Below are 21,206 nucleotides of genomic sequence, written 5' to 3'. Positions count from 1 at the left end.
TTGTTGGCACTCTTGATTCCCTCATGTGGTTGACTATCTTCACCTCCCTGTTAGCTGACCTGGGTAAGTCCAATGAACCAGAGAGTAGGGGTTGCAACTCTGCTGAGGCTCAGGGCCCTGCTGGTACATGGGCAGTCCAGAGATTCAAGTCCCCTGGGTATACGCCATCCCTAGCACCAACCACAGGTTCAGTAAAAGCAACAGAAGAGGCTTGTGTAGAAAGGTCACATCTGAGTCCACCTCCATCACTCTCAGGAGCACAAATTCCAAAGTAGGGCCCATTGACATGGTACAGAACTCAAAATCCCTCTGCCATGACCATATACCCTGTAGGTCTCTGTAGCCTTCAGGGAGCCAGTACCTAGGATTGTAACTACTTTAGCTGTTTCTAGGGTCCAGCTGAGGTGTGTGTAAGCATGACCCCTCTGACGACATCCCGACTCTTTTTTGAAGATTCTTAGCCATATAAACTCGTTTGTCTTTGCCATATCCCCCTTTTATTCAAGGTCAAAAAGCTGTTTTTAACACATGATCATACATGTAGGCTGAGATATTCTGCTGGTCTGAGTTGACCCTTTTATTCAAGGTCTCTTTCTAGCTGCATCACCAGTTAGTGATTGGTAGTAATCCCTTGGTGCTCGGGAGGCTCATTCCTGGGAGTCATGTCCCATGCTGGGGGGAAGGTATTGCATTTACATGCTGAATTTGGCTTAGAGAATGGCCACATTTGAGCAACATGGAGGCTCCCAGGAGGTAACTCTTAGGCATCCTGCAGCTCTAGGCCTAGTTCATATTTCAGGCACACAGCCTCACATAGTCATCAGTATCAGGGGCTCATTGTTGAACCATCCTTCCTTGTTGGTCTTTGCAGTTGCACTTGGGGGATTATTGCTGTTCCATTGGGGAACGTGACAGAGCTCCCCTGGGTAGGAACTCAGAACTCCCTGAGTTGTTGTTTGTAACTGTAACTACTGTGAAAATACCCAACATATATCAGAACATATATAGGTCCCCTATATACATACCCTGGAGAAGTCCCTCCCAACCATGTGTCCCCATCAATAATACCCCATACCAGTGTTCCTCCCCTGCCATAGTTGAACCTCTCTGTGGTCCAAAACTTTTTCAACAATGAAGCCTAATATATTGCCAAACTCAATTAATAGGAAAATGAAATACAGTAATGAGTATAAAGATTAGAAATATACATACTAATTTAGAAATACTAAGATAAAGTAAAAATAAATTGGTATATTAATAAAAATGAAAAAATATTATAAAGCTTTGTTTTTTTAACATTTTGCCTTTCATCACTGTAATATGTGTTGCCCTGTATGTACAGTGGCAAGGCAGTTTCTTTTATTTCTTCCTCAGAGTCTACATCCATTCTTCTTTTTTAAATTTTTTAAAATAATTTTTAATTTTTTCCTCAAGAAAGTTTTAAATCACAGTAATTCACATATACAACATAGGGGACTCCCATATATCCAATATCAAACCCTTTCCTTCTTCCCCAGCAATGATCTTTTTACATGTTCATGTTACATTTGCTGCATCTGATGTACAGATTTTGAAACATAGCTTTCAAACATGGTTCCATTTTGGTTTACGTTATGGTTTATATTTTAGACTGTACACATTTCTAAATATGTAGTTCCCTTATGTTTTACATTAGGTTTACATTTTAGCTTATAGACTTGTATACATTTTTGGTGTACATTAACATCTCCTATATCCATTGTTACATGATCTTGTGGAGCACTTCCATTGCCCCATAGTTGCCCTGCTTCTATCTATTCTATACCCCTCTCCCCCTCCCCTCAGGGCCCACAGTGACAATCAATCTTCACACTTGAGGGACCAGATTTACAGATACTTGCAACAATGCTGAGGGCTTGACATACTAGACTGCCCTAACCCATTGGGTGCCACCAATTCTCTTGAGGGACATAATTCTCTCTGGTAGAGAACATCAGGTCTCCCCAGGATGTGGGTACATCTTCACACTCATTGTACGGTCTCCACCCAATGATTTAACACACTATGACAAAATGAGTACTCACACACTGCCTAGCAGCCTGCCCCTGTGCCAGATGCCCCCCCCCTTAAGCACCTTAAACACGTAATCCTTCCTTATTATATTTTCTAGAATTTTCTCAACCTTATAGTTTCAACCACATACCTGATAGTCTCCCATATTCAACTGTTCCCCCAGCCCTCCCCCCAATTCCTTGGGTCATCTGACCCATCACCCCAACCATAGCCCCCTCAAGCCTGCAAAGCTCCACCCAAAGGTATCCCTATGCCCCCATCTTATCCCTTCCCTGTACAGATACTTACCTCCAGCTTATCATAGACTTCACCCATGTAGGTGTCAGCTCGCAACCTTCCTCTGCCCCGCAAATTCCTTTAATACATACCCAAATTCTTCTGGGTATATACCTAGAAGAACTGAAAATAAGGACACAAACTGATATATGCACACCAGTGTTCTTAGCAGCATTATTCACTGTTGAGGTTTTTTTTGATAATACAACCCATATACATCATTTATTGCAGAACATCCCCAGCAGATTTCGTGCTATCACTCCCTAATGAAATGTATCATTACTTCTGCAGTGCAACACATAAATGCTTAAATTCAGTGTAGAAGACTAGAAATAGCTTCTTCAGGTTTGTCTGCCAAATGACTTCAAGTTGGGTCAGTTATGAAAAGGCTTTTGGATTTCTGAATTGTGGGTGTAGGATTGTCAATTTGAGAGGAAATGGGGGGAAAAGAGGGTATATATGGGATGGAGATGGAGGGGGTGAAAAAGAACCAAATCTTCATTTTTCATTATGGAAAGTCAGTAGACAGTGCCAAAAATTTTTTTAAAAATCAGGACATAATAAACTTGTTATTTAGAGATGTGGAGGAAAATATCAAAAGAGCCATGTAAGAGAGTTGAAAGTGTTTGCCTCTGTGTAGGAAGAAATTGGGGAGTCGAAGGGTCAGAGTACTGCTGTTTTTCCAACCACTTTTATAGAGCTATTTCCTATTTAATATGTGTATGTATAAATGATAAAATAAAAAGCTGACCCTAAAATGGTTAAGAATGGGAGAAAATATGTAAACACTTACCTGGACAAAGGACTTGCATCTAGAATATATAATCTAGAATATATAAAGAACTATCAAAACTCACAGTGAGTTTAATCAACTCACTGTTGATCAGAAACCAATAGTGGGATGGTTTTTACATGCAAAATGTCCCTGGGACTTCTTCATTTGCTTTATTCCTCCTTACCCTGTTCTCCGTACACATACACACACACGTGCACACACACTTTCTGTAAAACCTGAAAATGGAAAGCAGAATCTCTCAACTGTTGTAAATCATGCAATTCAAGTTGATTACTTATAAATATGAACTAAACATAGACTGTTAAATTAGATTTCTTATTACCTATTGTAAATAAACTATGTGAGGTAGACCAAAACAAAACAAAAAAACCCTCAAAAGGAAAAATTTTTTTAAAAGGAATCCAATTAGAAAATGGACAAAAGAGATGCACAGACATTTTCTGAAGAGGATATACAGATGGCAAATAAACAAATGAAAAGATGGTCAACATCTTAGCCATTAGAGAAATGCAGCTAAAACAATAACCAGCAGATGAACCGAGTTGATCATGTTAATTCAGATTCAAGGAATTATCTTAATCTTGGTTTGTGTAGATTTGCAATCTATATTGAATATTAAGATAGCTATTACAGTTTTACCATGTGTCTATAGCCTACCTGCTTCTCCCTTCCCCCAGATCACATCCACTATTGAACTTTTTTTTTTTTAGTGACTTCAAACAACTCACATTTATTAGCTTACAGTTATATAGGTTAGAATTCCAGTGCTGCTCTCACTGGGCTAAAATCAAGGCATTGGCAAGAATGTGTTCCTGTTTTGGAGATTCTAAGGGAAAATCCCTTTTTTTTTTTTTTTGCTTTTTCCAACTACTAAAGGCTGCTTACATTCCTTGGCTCATGGCCTCCTTCCTCCAGCATCAAAGCTGCATCTTTCTGAGTATTTCTCTGCAGTCATATCTCCTTCTCTGACCATAGTCAGGAAAGGTTCTCCAATTTTAAGGATCCATGTGATTAGACTAGGCTGGATAATCTTCTGTTCTCAAGGTCCTTATCTGAATCACATCATTACAGTATATTGTCAAAGGAAGTAACATTCACAGGTTCCAGCAATAGGTGTGGACAGCTTTGGGGAGTCAATATTCTGCCGTGTGGTCTTACTCCTTTGGAACTTTGTTGAGGTAGGTCCCATGCCTCACTTGTACTGCACATCCTGGTGCTCCCTCGCAATTCCTTTCTTATTACAACCTCCCCATTCAGTAGCTACTTTTGTTTCTGTTCCCTCTTCATACCTGAGCACACACCACTGGGTCAGTTATTGAATTTGTAAACTGGTAAACAACTATGTTTTCTTGCACCAATTTTTAAAACTTTTACAGTGCAATTTGTGTTATTTTATGAAGCAAACCAAAGTTAAATTTATCTTGGTTCTTGCTGTCTGCTATAGCAGCATTTGAGGGAGAATATTTTATACATTTGTAATAAATGAAAAATAAACCTGATTGTGAATCCTTTCTTTTTAAAAAATCATAAACCATGTACCAAGTTTTTTATTCAAACTGTATAGCATAAGTTAAACTTTAAATTGCATTCTACTAACCAATATGAGTGTATTTCTGTAAGCATAGTTATGTTGAAATTAACTTAAAAATCAAAAAAGAGGGAAGCAGCTGTGGCTCAATCAGATGAGCTCCCATCTACCATATGGGAGGCCCTTGGCCCGCCTCCCAGGGCCTCCTTGTGAAAGCAGGCTTGCCTGCACACTGCGGAGCGCCGACAGCTGGCAGATGGTGCAGAGCGCCACCCAGCCCTTAGATGCCATGGAGAGCCGGCTCAGCAAGGTGACGCAACAGAAAAAGAAGGGAGACAAGCAAGAACAAGAAGAGCCCGCAGCAAATGGACACAGAGCAGACAGCAAGCAAGCCGCAAGGGGGGAGGGGAAATATAAATAAATAAATACAGGCACAGAAGAACGTACAGCGAGTGGACACAGAGAGCAGACAGCATGCAAAAAGCTGCCGGGGGGGGAGTGTGTGTAAAAAATTAAAAAAAAATAATAGCTTAATCATTTAAAAAATCAAAAAAGAAACAATGAGCTATCATTACATATCTATCGGAATGGTTACAATAAAAACTAATGATAAAACCAAACTCTAGCAAGGATGTGGAGAAACTGGATCACTCATGTTTTGCTGGTGAGAGTATAAAATGGCACAGCCACTCAGGAAATGAATATGGCAGTTTCTTACAAAACTAAATATATACTTACCAAATGACCCAATTGTATACTTGGACATTTATCCCACAGAAATGAAAAGTTATGTCCATATGAAAACCTATACATGAATGTGCATATTAGCTCTTTTTATAGTAGCTGAGAACTAGAACCTACCCAAATGTCTTTCAATGGTTAAACAAACCATTGCACATTCATATCGTGGAATGCTACCCATCAATAAAAAGTAATGAATTATTGATACCCGCAACAACTTGGATGGAGCTCAAGTAATTATGCTGAGTGAAAAAAGTCAATCTCAGAAAGTTAGAACTGTATGATTTCATTTATACAACATTCTTGAAATATGAACAGCTTAGTGGTTGCTGGGGTTAGGTTTGGTGAGGGGAAGAGGGTGGATATGACTATATGGCTATAAAGGGGAAATACCAGAGAGCCCTTTGGTGATGGAACATGTCTTTATCTTGATTGTGGTGGTAGCTGTACAAAGCTACACAGGATAAAATTCCACAGAACTACACATACACACATGTGCTTGAAAAAACTGGTAATATCTCAATGGGTTCTTCAAATTGTACCAATGTCAGTCTCCTTGTTTTGATAGTGTACTGTAGTTATGTAAGATAATACCATTGCAGATAAAAAGATATCATTGAGGGAAGCTGGGTGAAGGTTGCACAGGACCTTCCTTTTTGTTGCTGCAACTTCCTGTAAGTCTATAATTTCTAAATTATAATAAAAATTTTAAAAATAAATTTTCAGAACCGAGAAGAACACACACACATACCCCAAAACACAGATACAGCATGCTTAAATTCTAAAACCTCAATAAAAAAGAAAATCCCAAAACCTAACTGAATGAAAAATAAAAGCCTACAAGGGAAAAAGAATTAGATTGTCACCAGACTTCCTGACAACATTAGAAGCCAAAAGACAATCAGCAGTCACTTAAAGCACTGAAAGAAACAGCTTTGGAGCCAGAATTCCATCCAACTAAACAATCATTCAAAAGTGAAGGGAAAATAATGAGACATACAAGAACTCTAAAAATTTACCACCCATAGACATTCAATGAAAGAAATCTGATAAGAAGAAAATAATATAAATGAAAAAGCAAACTAGAATGATACATACAGCCTAATAATTAACAAAAGCAAAAACCTTAGGTGCAAACAGTACTAAACACATTTACTGTGGGTAAATAAAAATGTAGTAACTTTTTTGAGAAAAATCTGGAAGGTTACACACCAAACAGTTAAATCTCAAATTGGAAGAGTGGGTAGGGATTGAGGGTTGAGATATTAGAGAAGACTTTGTTACAATGTTTTAATTTTTTTAAAAGAAAGATGTATTTCTTATTTGAGTAATTGAAAATTAATTTAAGCAAAAGAGACTGTAAGGTTTTTTTGTGTTTGATTTTTTTTTTTTTTGGTGTATATCAATATTTAGGATAAAGGGTAGATTTTAAAACTTAGTTTTCTCCATCATGTGGGTATATAAATCTCACCTTTTAATTTAGAAAACAACAAAAACAATTTAAAAACACACAATTGAGAGAAATAACATTTATGGAGGATAGTTGGAAAGTTATATTGTCATCCATTTCTCTAGAAGAAAACTTGTTTGGGGTTTGGGCCCAAGCATCAGGAATTACAGAGTTCCTAAGCATTGTTTGGGCCCTTTGAAAACTTGCTTCCACTGCATGTCACTGACCTATACTGAAGATCTCATTTTTAGAAGCCCGGTGGTACAAATTAGTGTAAGGATGATCAAATATGTTATTCTTTTTTTTTTTTTTTTTAAAGATTTATTTATTTAATTCCCCTCCCCTCCCCCGGTTATCTGTTTTCTATGTCTTTTTGCTGCGTCTTGTTTCTTTGTCCGCTTCTGTTCTCGTCAGCGGCATGGGAAGTGTGGGCGGCGCCATTCCTCGGCAGGCTGCTCCCTCCTTCGCGCTGGGCGGCTCTCCTTATGGGTGCACTCCTTGCGCGTGGGGCTCCCCTACGCGGGGGACACCCCTGCGTGGCACGGCACTCCTTGCGTGCATCAGCACTGCGCATGGGCCAGCTCCACACGGGTCAAGGAGGCCCAGGGCTTGAACCGCGGGCCTCCCATGTGGTAGACGGACGCCCTAACCACTGGGCCAAAGTCCGTTTCCCAAATATGTTATTCTTGACATTACAGTGTCTTCTTTAAGAGAATCCTCAGGAGAATCCTCTCTCAAGTCTTAGTAAAGGAATATTTGTGCTTCTCTCAAGTAAATGCTCTGGTTTTTACTTATAAACACTTGAGTCCTTAAACTGATCTGTTTTCCTTTGTATTTCTTGCTAGAAAGCACAGAACGAAGGCATGGCCTTATTTTCCCAATCATGTTTTTTCTTTTGTCCTGTTTTCGTTTTTGCCCCCATTTACTTTATTAGGGTCTCGTTTTGTGTGTACTTTTTGTAAACAACCTCAAATCTGTTTTAGTGTATATTAAAGAAGGGTGGATGAATAGGTGGATGAATGAGTGGATGGATGCATTAGATAATTCATGTATTTGTATTTCAATTTTTTTTGCCTTTACTATCTTCTGGAGCACTGTAAAATAAGATTAATTCCTTTTCTACATGAAGGTCCTGTAAATATTTAGTAACAATTATTTTCCATTAGTTGTCTCTTCTTCAGGTTGAAAATCAGAAATATTTATATAAAAACTTTTATATCAAACTTCATTTCCATATGAGGTGGATTTCAATGTCCATTGGGCCAGTTTGTTTGCCCTCCTGGCTGAATTTGCCCTCCTTTACCTCTTGACTTTTACTCCCCAGCACCCTGTACCCTCCTCTGCTACATCCTTGATTTCCATTCCCCCAGCACTGCACTTCCAAGACCACCCTTCAACCTTGTCATCGCCCAAAACTACCCCATCTATGAAGTCTTAAGATCCAGTGTTCCAGTCTCTGATTCCAACGTCCTATTGTTCTAGCTCTAATTCCCTTATCCACTACACTGCTCAACATCAAGATATCCACCCCAACAACCCTTCGAAATTTAGTCTGTCATTTCTTGGTACTGCAATACCATTTCTCTTTTCCTACCCAGTCTTGTCCCCACAATGCATCACCTCTGCCCAAAATCAGTAATTAAGACCATTTTCCAGTTTTTCAAATGTGAACTTTATGTTTTTGTAAGTATAGCAGTTTGATGTGGTTATTTCCAAAAATAGATATTGGATTATTTTTATAATCTGGTTTTTACCTGGGCGTGATTAAGTTAAAATTAGGGCTTTGATTGGGTGACGTCATTAGAGCAAAAGGCATGGCAAAGGACAGTTGCGGGTTTTTGATGTTGGAGTTTGATGCTGAAACCTTAAGCTGGAGCCCCAGGAAGTAAACTCACAGAGGAAAGAAGAGCAAGCCCCAGGTAGGAGGGAACCCAGGAAGCCTGAACCCTCGCAGTCGTTGGCAGCCATCTTGCTCCAACACGTGAAAATAGACTGGTGAGGGAAGTAATTTATGCTTTATGGCCTGGTATCTGTAAGCTACTACCCCAAATAAGTACCCTTTAAGAAAACAAACCAGCTTCTGGTGTTTTGCATCAGCACCCCTTTGGCTGACTAATACAATAAGTGTTTTTATTTTTTTAAATTTAAATAACTTAAGATCCATGATTAACTGTAAAAGTTTTTGAATTTCCACAAATGTATTTGAATTTCACAGCAAGAACCCAGTGTCAAGCAATATGTGTAGGGTGGCACTTGAAATGCATATTTATGTCCTAGGCTCTATGTTAAGTGCTTTCTATACTTTACCTTAATCTTCATTATAACCCTCTGAGGCTATTCTCCCCACTTTACAAATGAAAAAATGTGTGTGTGTATGTGTGTATGCTCAGAGAAGTTAAATAACTTGCCTGTGGCTCCATAGGTAGTAAATCTAGAATCCAGAGATCCACCCAGGCAGGCTGACTCCACAGCCCAACTCTAAATTGCTATGTTATTCTATATGACGTTCTAACAATTTTATTCTACCACAACAATATAAACAGAATCCTACGTTAGGAATTTATTTTTTTCTTGCTTCAGACATTAGATGCATTCAGTATTTCGTTTTATTATGTTAAACTCTATGATTTTCATTTTTGTGCTGAGCATACAAAACCCATTCTTTTTTTATATATATTGGACAAGATTTACCAACTATTTTAAAGAAATATTTTTCCCTTTTTAAAGTTAATAAAGCCAGACCAGGAAGACACACACTTGATGATGAAGGATTTAACTGAATGATATGGAAAAAAACAAAATTCTGAGTCATTTTTGTCGACCATTTCAGGGTTTATCCATGAAACATTTCTGCACTCCCACAAGTAATTCTTGCATCTTCACAGATTTTCAGCCCAGATTCTATTGTATTTTTAATAGTTCCTTTTAACAGCAAACAATAGCTGCCTTATTTAGCTTGTGAAAAAAATAAAAAATGATGTTGATTTGCTACACAGCTACAGCCACAAGCTCTAATGATAGTTTCTGCCTGGGTACTGCTGGGTGTGCCATGTTGAGAGGTGTGGTTGGCTCTGAAGTCAGGCAGGCTGGATCTGCCTCCTGGATCTTCCACTTACCAGACATGTGACTTGAGGCACACTACTTAACCTCTCTGATCCTGTTTTCTCATTTGTAAAATGGTGTTAATAATCCTTAGCACTGCCAGTTGTGAATTTTAAATGACATAATATATGTAAAATGCCTAGCACAGTACCTGACATGTAAACAGTGAATTATAATTACTGTTATAGTCATTATGGTAGGAAATGAAATGTGTTGTTCCCACTGCAACTGCTGAGCTTATTTTATCTAAAGTCGTGTCCCTGACTATATTTTATTAATTGGAAGAAAGGCAAATGCAAATTGGTACTCGATTTTTAATCAGAGCATGTTACAAATAGTTTTACTTATCAAAGTGAATCATCAGGATTCAAATGCAGTAATTATGAAATTACTAATTATCAACAGATTATAAACATTTTAAAAAATAAAATTACTCTGTAATAACTTCCAGATGAAATCTGTAAAAATAAACACCCCAATACTGCTATTGGGCTTTAAAATGTTTCTATCCAGGTATTCTGGCATTTTGAACACATAGGTTCTGTGTATATTAACATGGGTCTTTATGTTATTTTTAAGATTTTATTTACTTATTTCTTCCCACCCCCTCATTGGTTGCATTTGCTGTGTCTGTTCGCTGGGAACTAAACCCAGGACCTACAATGTGGGAGGTAAGCACCTAATCACTTGAGCCACCTCTGCTCCCTGCTTTGTGGTCTCTCATTATGTTTTCTTCCTTGTGTTTGTTGCACGAGCTGTCTTGCTTGTTTTTAGGAGGCACTAGGAACCAAACGTGGGACCTCCCATGTGGTAGGCAGGAGCTCAATCACTTGAGCCACATCTGCTTCCCTAACATCATGGTCTTTTAATACAGGTGTGTTATTACCATCAAACATACTCACTTATCATTAATAAAAATATTGCTTTCAAGAATTTTCCTATAAAATTATGCCTGAACAAAACTGCGTTTGGTAAATCAATAAACTGCAAGAAGAAACCAAAGTAGAATCAAAGAAACCCATTTTTATTGAACTGAAAGATGTGAATAAAAACTTGTATGGTGTGTAGGGGAAAAAGCACAAGTGAAAACTCGCAGTTTCAAAATTCAGTAGAATCCTATTGCATAACAGGATTCAAGTGGAATTACCAAGTTGTAGCCATTCTGAATTTTTGGGAGAGAAATGTTCCCATGACACAAGGGAAACATACTTGATCATATTATAAGGGTAATTTTACAGGTTTTTGTTATAAAGTTCTTTAAGTTCTTAGTAGTAACAACACATAGGGTATATAATTCATATTTTGGTTCTTGGGTACTTAAACATTGAATTTTAAGACATGTCCAAAGCAGTGTACCCTCACAGGATAAATTATTTACAAGAATAAGGCAACTTCTAGTTTGTTTGAACGGTGGGTAGTATTGATTTCCACATGTAACAAAAACTTAGAGTATAACAGCATTAATACAGGCAATTCCTCAATATCATGTGATTTCATGAAATCCTGTATCATTCTTCATTGATACACTCTCAACTCATGATACAATGCCAGTTCAAAGCTTAAAATTGCATTTAAATAACATACATATTTCCTATTTTAATGCACTGCTAAAAAATCACACATCTGACAAAATGCGCACAAAGATCTAAAAATTTTTGTTTTAATATATGTCCAGTGATTAGCTTTTAGAAGTTTGAAGTAATCAAACCATTACCTTCTAATACAATTCATACATTTTAAGATTTCTCAGAATTGTCAGACTTTTTCAATCACAAGAACAATGTTTCCAGATCTATGTATGGGATGCCAAGTTTAATCTTTCTTGATGTAATATTTAACCTTCCTCAAGCAGAGAAACTATTTTTGCTTTATTCCTTTTCCTTTTATGATAATCATAAACTGTATTATCTGACATATTATGTGTATACTGTATACAGACAATATTTATGCATATGTACATTATACATAATGCATTTTATTATTTTATATTACCTTTTGCTTAAAGGACATTTCACAGAATGATAGAACTGATACAATGACACATTTTTTCTCAAGATAGGTTGACTGAATCCTTCCATAGCACATTACTGCACATTTATGGCTTTAAACAAGTTACAAGTCACAAATTCTTAGGCTTTGTAGGGTGTTGTGGAATGTATTCCAAATGAAAAACGGACATCGTGCTTCTTGGTACGGCATATATATATTAATGATTTTTACTTACAACCTACGGGATGAATGCAACCTGTATACAGTTATTATAAAAAGTTATATATTATAGCACAGTACTAAAAATAAAATATATTCTTCTCAAATAGTGAAAATATGATATCCTTCATGTTTGTCACATTTTCTGATTCGACCATGCCTTTTTTTTCCCATTTTTAATGAAATAATGTCCAACACTGTATTAAGCTATAACAACACTGTAGGCAATTTCCTGTCCATTAGTGGCCTAAAAGAGGTGATAATATGATTATCTTGTCATTAATTTGCTGAAATACCCTCCTGTAGCATTCAATACATGGTAATATAAAAATAAAAGTCAAATAAATATAACTTCTCGGTTATAGAAAAAACCAAAGTCCACTGTACCTTATTATGAACACAGTCTTGGCTAGAACAGTGATTGCTGTTCCCTGGATAAGTACAGCAACTCACCAGATATCACCGTGTCCCACTCCCCCTAAGAGTGAGCCATCAGCTGTGACTACACACCGTGGGCCTTTTGGGGTTCCCCCACAAGGGAGAGGTTTTATAACCAAGTGCTGCATTTATCTTCCTCTGCAGCTCTCCTCGAAACCGCACGCAGCCGCCACCGGACGCGGTTCCCCCGCGAGGGCTCCTCCCTCCTGGGCGAACACGACCTCCCCAAGGGGGTGTGACTGCGCCCCTTTCGCCTCACCCCTCAAGACGCCCCGCAGGGCTCGCGTGTTGGCTTGGATTCGGGAAGCAGGCACTTACAGAGAACACAGTTCCGAGCCAGGACCGAGGGCGGGCACGGCCTTCGAAGTGTGCGCGGAGCTCGGCGGCCGCCGCCGTCCCCGCCGCGCGTGCCAAACGTTTCCTTAGAACGCAACGTGGGGAAACCTAAGACCCCGAGGGACAGCAGGGTGGGGGTGGGACGGGATCCCCACCGCGTCGCCGGGCTGAGGGCGGTGAGGTCAGGGTGCCAGGCCGCGCCGGAGGCAGGAGGTGACGGCAGCGGCCAGCCCGGCCGGCGCGTCCCACCCGCGGGCTCCAGCCCCGCACGGTCCGCCAGGTCCCCGCGGGGCCCCAGGCGCTCAAATGAGCTGGAAGCGGCCCTCGCCGCCGTCGGGCTCTCCGGCGCCGCCGCCTCGCGGGCGGCCGAGAACCGACACGGGCAGCACGGCCTCTCCGGGACCGAGCTGCTGCAGCCGCATGGACTCCTCGTAGGTGGGCAAGTACTTGACTTCTTCGTAACTGGGCAGCTGCAGGAAGACGGGCGAGACCACGCGCAGCTCGTGCTCCGACACGCAGGCGGCGGCCGGGCGCCCCCCGCCTCCCCGGCCCCGGCCGCCGCGACCCCCGCCGCCGCTGTCTAGCAGCGAGTCCTGCGAGCCGGCGGCCGCCTCGTCGCGCAGGAGCGCGGGCAAGTCATCTTCGTCCTCGTCCGGCGGCCCCGCGGTTCCCGGCGGCCCCGCGACCCCCGGCGGCCCGGGCCGCGCCTGCCCGGGTCGCGCCTGGCCGCGCGGGTACCTGCGCGGACTGGGACAGATGATGCGCTGCAGGAAGTAGCCGATGGCGAAGAGCACGAGCAGGATGAGCAGCCCCGAGAGCTTACGGACGAACCAGCCCACGTTGTCGAGGAAGGCGTGAAGAGGCAGCTTGCAGCAGCGCACGGCGGTGGCGTTGGCCGCGTCGCAGCAGCGCTCCCGCTCGCCGCACGCCAGCTCCGCGCAGCCCCCGCCGCCCCGTGAGGGCGCCACCAGCGCCAGCGCCAGCAGCAGCAGCGGCAGCAGCGGCGGCGGGGCCGGTGCCCCCGGCCAGCCCTCAGCCGCGACCCCAGGTCCCCACATGGCCTGCGCAGACCTCTGCTAACGGCCGGGGCGGGGGCGCGGGGAATCTGTCTGTTCGCGCGTCCGTCAGCCCCTCCCCGGGCGCTGCGCTCGGGTCCCGCGCGCGCCGCCTCCCGCGCCTCAGCTACCTGCGGCCAGAGCAGTCCTCACTTGGCCACGCTTGGGCGGGAGGAGGAGCCCGAGGCGCGTGGAGGCTGCGGGAGGCGGTTGCACCTCGCGGCCGGAGCAGACTCCCGAGCTTCTGGCTTTAACCCTGCGCGCCCAGCAGCTCCGGCCGCGCGTGAAGTGTCCGGAGCCGCCCAAGATGGCTGAGGCGGCCCGCGTGGGGCTGCCGGGGGCATCTTGGCCCCGGGCGACCGCGCTCGAATTCCCTCTTCTTGACACCCTCCGGGGCGGAAAGGATGGTAAAGGGTTAACGCCCCGCGCGCAACCCGCGAGCGCCTGGGTTTTGATTTCTGCAGCCGTCGCGCTCTTCTCCGCCAGACGGGGCCTCTCGCTTAGGTGTCTCCGTTTTAAGTGATTGCATTTCCCGAGGAATGTTATTTAAATGGACTTGCGACTGGGGTTCTTTTACCACCCTTCCGGTGATCTTTCTGATTAAAAATGGATCACAGCCATTAATGGCTAGGCTAGCGCAGCCCCACAGCCGTCCCAGAGTTTGGGGACCGGGGGCCGCGGGATAGTTCTGCTCTCAGGCAGGACGGGCACAGGAGACCTCCAGGACAGGTAGAGAACTGCCCGGAAAGGCTCAGGTCCTGGCGCCGCAGAAGCATCCCCAGAGGAAAGGGGGAGCGCTCTGACAAGGTGACCCGAGTGACCAAGGAGAGAAGAGGGGCCTGCGTTTCTCCAGCGGCTCCTTCCACAAGCCCCCAGCCGCGCCCCGGGCTCAGCGGGGGTTTAGGTTGCGGCGTAGAAGGAGGCGTCTACGCGCACAAATAACGTTATCTGTGAAATGTCAGAGGGGATTGTAAGAGGTTGGCAACGTTCCTGAGTACTGATCTGTGTCTAAAGGGTCTTTTCCAAAATTATTCTTGTTTAAAGTTTGCCTTTAATGGGCGTCTGCGCCCTCACTTAGTACACGGAGCAGTAGTTTGTCTTGCACTCGTGGCTACTTTGCCACGGAGGGGCCCCTGAGCGCACACGGGGAGGGACGGCAGTTACCGTGATCCCTGGCTTGCAGGCCCGTTGGATCCCTTAAACTACACCATGGAGAAGCCAGCAGTTACCGCTTTTATTAAGGTGGATTGAAATCGGCAACTGCCTTCTTAGGATTAGGATTTATTCGTTCCCACCACTTTAGAACACTAGGACCCGCTTAAGCGAAACCGAAGGGGGAAATGACATGGTCATTGAGAGAAAAAAGGTAAACTCAAAGATAAAAAAAAAACTGGCATACATGATTCAACTGTGCATCAGATAAAAGCAAAGTTTCTACTCAGAATAAGTTACACTATATCTCCATTGTATTTTTACAGACCAAGAGGATTGGGAGGAGGGGGATTGATTTAGATCAGTCATTGCACAGCCTAAAAGGAAAACTTGAAAATATTTGTGCTGCTGAAAACACATTACTTTGCCTCACTCTACAAAATGATCTCTTCTCATGGAGAAGTTTCTAAGTGTCACTCAGACAAGACAATTCATTCCAAGCTTGGTTGAGCTAGGTCCATTTTTCTAACATTTTCTAAAGCCACCAAGTTTCTCTGTGTCATGTTTTATTTATCTGTTGGGAAGCCTTAAACCTATTTTGTAAAGCCAAATTAACGGGTTTTTAATTATTGTAAAATAATGGGAAACTATTCTCTTAAAAACAAGTGAAAATTGTATTATTAAATCCACACATTCTTTTGTCAAATTCATAGAACATTTTTTATATCCAAGGACTCTGGTCCTGGCTCACCACAAGAGATGAAAATCTGACCCCTCCCCAGGATAGAGTAAACCCAGGATACCCTCTGGGCTTCAACTAAGTGGAGTAAGGAGACATTCCTCAGCGGGAAACAAAGGAAAAGTAAAATTAATGAATTTCAAGCAAGCTCCAGGGTGTAAGCAGTTCATAGTTTGATATGTTTGAGTATGAAATTGAAAAAAATATAAAAGCCTTTTGGGTTTTTATTATTTGATCTTTAAGGATTTCTGCTAATAGTACAAGCAATGGCAGAGGGAAAGGGGAAATTGTTTAGCTGATAAATACATAGGAGAAAGTGCCATGCTTATTGTTATTTTGCAGTTAATAAGTAAATGGCATTAAAACTGTTTGTTTGCCTTAAAAATTAGACTTTATTTGCTAAAGACTAGGACACAATAGAACAACATTGATCTTATATAAAATAAGACATTGGATCCACATAGAAGAGGTGGCATTGGATTGGGAAAAGTGGACATGGTGGCTGATGGGTATGGGGAAAGGCAGGAAGAGATGAGAGGTGGAGGCATCTTTGGGACATGGAGCTGCCCTGGATGGTGCTTCAGGGGCAATCACCGGACATTGTATATCCTCACAGGGCCCACTGGATGGAATGGGGGAGAGTATGGGCCATGATGTGGACCATTGACCATGAGGTGCAGAGGTGCCCAAAGATGTACTTACCAAATGCAATGGATGTGTCATGATGATGGGAACGAGTGTTGCTGGGGGGGGGGGGGGGGGGAGAGGTGGGGTGGGGGGGTGGGGTTGAATGGGACCCCGTATATATATTTTTAATGTAATATTATTACAAAGTCAATAAAATAAAAATAAAAAAAAATAAAAAAATAAAAATAAGTAAAAGAAAAAAAAATAAGACATTGGTAGAACTATGTATATGAAAACAAAGGAAAGGATGAGGTCTGCAAAATGAATATGGAATAGACTTTATTTTTCTTTTTTCCAAATTCATGGTCCCAAAGCATCATCCATTAAACGCCCTCTACAGAAACTGGTGCCTCTTTATTTCTTCTCTGATCTCTGTTTCAGTTAAATTCATTTTTATTTGCAATGTAATTTACTGTGTACAACCTTCTGAAGGAAAGAAAAGAAACCCTATAGCTTTAAAAGCCCCAGAAAAAGACATGCTCATCATTACTCAGTGTTCTTATTCTTTTCTTTATATTTGTTGAACTCACAAATGAATGGGGTAGATTTAGCTCTCGGAAAAATCACCAATTCAAGCCACTTAGCAAGGAAGATAGAATGTAATTATATATTTCATAGAAAAATTGAAATATAAAGATCACACTTTACAGATTAAAAAGAAACTTTATTTTGTTAAAAATCGGCCTCAAATTGTATTAATAAGTGAATGCAAGAGAGAAAAATACATGGAAGGGGGAGAGGTGACCTTTATGCAAAAAAAGTGTTCTTGGAGTATAGCTCGAAAAATATTTAAAACATTAGCTGCTTTATCTTACTCTTGCTTTTTGAAATTTTTCTTTCTCATTTATTCACTTTCTACACTCACACAAATGCCAGATTATCGATATCTTTCAACTCTTTAGAACAGAAGTAAGTAAACAGCACATAGCAAAACCGGATGCTCTTTCAGTGTATCCTTGGGAGCTGCCCTAATAGCTCAGGAGAGCCTGGGTAACTCCATTATGCGACACTCTGTCCTATCACATGATACTGGGTCCAGAAAGGAATTTCTCCCTGATGTCCCCTGCCCGTGAGCTCATTCCTTCAAGCCTGAAAAGCAATAGCGCTGCCCTTTTCTTGTCCCTTCTTCAAAACATCTGAACGTGCAGTTGATACCTTACAACCCGTCAATCCATATTCCCTTTATTCAGAATGTGCAACATATATTCTTATCATTAAATTGTTACTACAATTTGTTCACTAGCCTCCCTCATTTTATCGTTTCCCCCAATTTGCAATATGTCCTCCCAATCCTGAGCAACAGTAAATTAAGGATTTTATTGTGAATAGTATACATATGCATAAATGTGTCTACCTAGATATGATTTGTGATCCAAGAAAATGTCCTTTCGAGTTCTTTTCAGATCATGTTTCTTTCATAATTTATTAAGTAAATATTTAACAAGGGCCCTCTCTGAGCTGGGCATTCTGCTCTGCTCTGGTGATACTATGAAATCAAATCGTTCCTTGCCCTCAGGGAACTTACTAGATTTGGGGGGAAGGAGGGTGCAGCATACACTAATCAGTCACTAGTGAATCAATAATTCCAAACAATGATCAATGCTTATGAGAGAGAAGTGCAGGGTGTCTGAGTTTTTACACTGGACATCACCTGAATTGGGGTGGTGGCAATGTCAGCTTGGAAGACCTCCCTAAGAAAGTGACAAAGGATGAAGACAAAGAGGCACAGAGGAAGGAAATGTTCCAGGCAGAGGAAATTGCATGGGGACAAGTTCCCAAAGTGGGAAAAACCCTTCACTTGTCATTTCATACACTTGCAACAGAGCCTGTGTGCTTTCTACCTCACTAATCTAGGATGCTCCTAGGTTAGCTTTCAGTAGCTTAAGCAATTTTACTTCCACTGTTGCCGGATTTTATACCACTCTGCAGAGGTCTGCAGCGGGTTGTGTGATTATAGTTACCTTGGCATTTCTTCCTGCTCAATTTCCCCCTTGGAGACCCAGGAAATTTCCACAATGGGTTTCTTATTTCAGCTTTTTAAATGGCTGCTTTTGGAGGCTTCTTCAGGCCAAATGCTTGAAGTAAGGGAAAAGTCAGATGAGATGCTTTTTATCTTCTGTGCAAATCAAGCACAAAATGAAAGAGAAAGCTTTCTCCCCTCCTTGAAGTTGAGGGGTGGGAGGGAAGGTTGAGTAATTTCAAGCCCTTATGAAAATCATACCTACATTTATATTTGTCTTTTCAACTTCTCAAAGCACTTTGACGCACATTGTTTTGTTTTCTCCTTACTGCATCCCTGAGATTGGCTGAAGGTATTATTACCCCTTTTTTTCCCAGATGAAGAGAGGTTCAAATTACAGCAAATTGGTGGCAGAGCTGAAACTGGAATCCAGGACTTTTGAATCCAAATCCAGTTAAAAAGGGTGGGAGGTAAAATTGATTGTGGTGATGAATACACAAGTCTGTGATTATACTGAGTGCCAGTGAATGTACACTGTGGATGGATTGCATGGTATGTGAATAAAACCACTTTATTTTTTTTATAGAATTGAATTCTTTTTTTTTTAAGATTTATTTTATTTATTTCTCTCCCCCTCCCCCCCAGTTGTCTGTTTTCTGTGTCCATTTGCTGCATGTTCTTGTTTTTGTCCGCTTCTGTTGTTGTCAGCGGCACCGGGAATCAGTTTCTTTTTGTTGCGTCATCTTGCTGCGTCAGCGCTCCGTGTTTGCGGCACCATTCCTGGTCAGGCTACACTTTCTTTTGCACTGGGTGGCTCTCCTTATGGGGCGCACTCCTTGCGCGTGGGGCTCCCCTACACGGGGCACCCCTGCATGGCAGGGCACTTCTTGTGCACATCAGCACTGCGCATGGGCCAGCTCCACATGGGTCAGGGAGGCCCGGGGTTTGAACCGTGGACCTCCCATGTGGTAGACGGACGCCCTAACCACTGGTCCAAGTCCGCTTCCCATTATTTTTTTAACATCAGAAAAAAAAGAACACAAGCCAAGTAAGAAAAAAGGGGGTGAGCATTTGACTCCCTCACTGACTGAGCTGGACCAAAGGGACCACAGGGAGGGGAGGCATGAGTCATTCCTCTGACAACTCCAGACACAATGAGAGGCCATGTGCAAGGAATATGGCTTAGAGTCAAGCTGGACTCTATTCTAGACTATGAATATGAGGTTCTTCTGAGGAAATAAAACTTATTTCTGTCACTTTTGTGACTGCTTTCAGTAATCCATTAAAAATAGTATAGGTAATAGTGTGACAGACCAGCTATTTTTGTATGCATTTCTGCAAACAAAAAATAAATCCCCCTTTTACACTGCATTTGATTTTTATATATGAACTAAGCTATCTAATACTCATCAATATGCTAATGATATGTGCTTGGGAAAATAAGGATATATCAGGTTCTGGAATCACAAAATGGGTATACACATTATAATTTATCAGTGTCAATGTCATAACCTCCTACATTTAAATTTTTGTTTCACAACAATTTATCAGTTACTTATGGCAAACTTGTAGGAAAGATCGATAACTTTTACTTTATTGCTGGCAATATAAAAAATAAACCATAAATGATAACTACTTAGTGATACCAAGAAGATCTGAAATTAGAACTCTAGTTATATCAGCTGAATGAATTTCTTTCTCACTCATGCTTTAAAAAAGAAAAAGATTGTTGAAGTTAGACTATATTTATCAGTAGGCTGTTATGCCAGCCAAATGCTCACATTGGCAGAAAAATTATATAGCATGAAATTATATCATAATATGAAACATTTTTATACTCCATTATTTCTCTTTGTCTCCCTTTCATTACAAGGAAAAATTGGTTGTTAATACTTCTGAATCGTCTCTGTAAACCTAGCTGAAGTGTAAGGTGTCTGTTTATGCATCCCTGTCCACAGCTAGGACTAGTGGCATTGACTTTGAGCTGGCCATTTGTCCCTGGTCAGGGCTGTAACCTACCCATCCAGCATCCTGCTCCTTATGTCTTCCTAGATACCTGCTGTGGCAGTTTGATATATTCATGAATTCCAAAAAGAGATACTGATTATGGTTGTAAACTGGTCTGTTCTTCTGGGTGTGCTAACCCCTCTTTTGGTTATACTAGATTCAGCTGAGCCATCTGAATAGATTATGTTAAGATTTGGGGCTTTGATTGAATCTTATCATTGAAGTGTGACTCAGCATTGAGTCCCAGCCCCCTTCGTGGGTTGATAAAACAGACTCTCACAGAGAAGATATACAGAGGATCCTGCAGCAGCCCATGGAAGAGAGGTGAGCCTGACAGTCTACAGCTGACCTTGGGAAGAGACCAGAGCAGCTGAGCCCGGAAAGAAACAAGCCCCAGAAAGAGAGACAAGCCTTATGCCAGCCTGCAGCTGCGATTGGAGGAAGCTAGGACCACGGAGCCTTAAGAGGAAAAAAGAAGGCTGAAGCCTCACAGACATCACCTGCCATCTTGCTTCAACACATGGCAACAGACTTTGCGTGAGAAAGTACTTCTTGTGATACTTGAGTTGGGCCCTTTAGGGCCTTGTAAGTGTAAGCTTTTAGCCCAAATAAATTCCCTTTATAAAAGCCAACAAATTTCTGGTATTTGCATCAGCACCCTTTTGGCTGACTAATATAC

General features: G+C 41.7%; 1 protein-coding gene across 1 annotated transcript; it reads right to left on the bottom strand.

Annotated features, from left to right (window-relative positions):
• Window positions 1-10,948: 10,948 nt before the first annotated feature.
• On the bottom strand, window positions 10,949-14,487 carry C4H3orf80 (chromosome 4 C3orf80 homolog). The gene has a single exon (XM_004462282.4). The coding sequence runs from the start codon at window positions 13,983-13,985 to the stop codon at window positions 13,230-13,232; it is 756 nt and encodes a 251-aa protein (XP_004462339.1). The 5' UTR covers window positions 13,986-14,487; the 3' UTR covers window positions 10,949-13,229.
• Window positions 14,488-21,206: the final 6,719 nt, after the last annotated feature.

This window comes from Dasypus novemcinctus, chromosome 4 (assembly GCF_030445035.2).
Source record: "Dasypus novemcinctus isolate mDasNov1 chromosome 4, mDasNov1.1.hap2, whole genome shotgun sequence".
Classification (NCBI taxonomy): Eukaryota; Metazoa; Chordata; class Mammalia; order Cingulata; family Dasypodidae; genus Dasypus; species Dasypus novemcinctus.
This window is presented reverse-complemented; position numbering and strand designations above follow the sequence as displayed.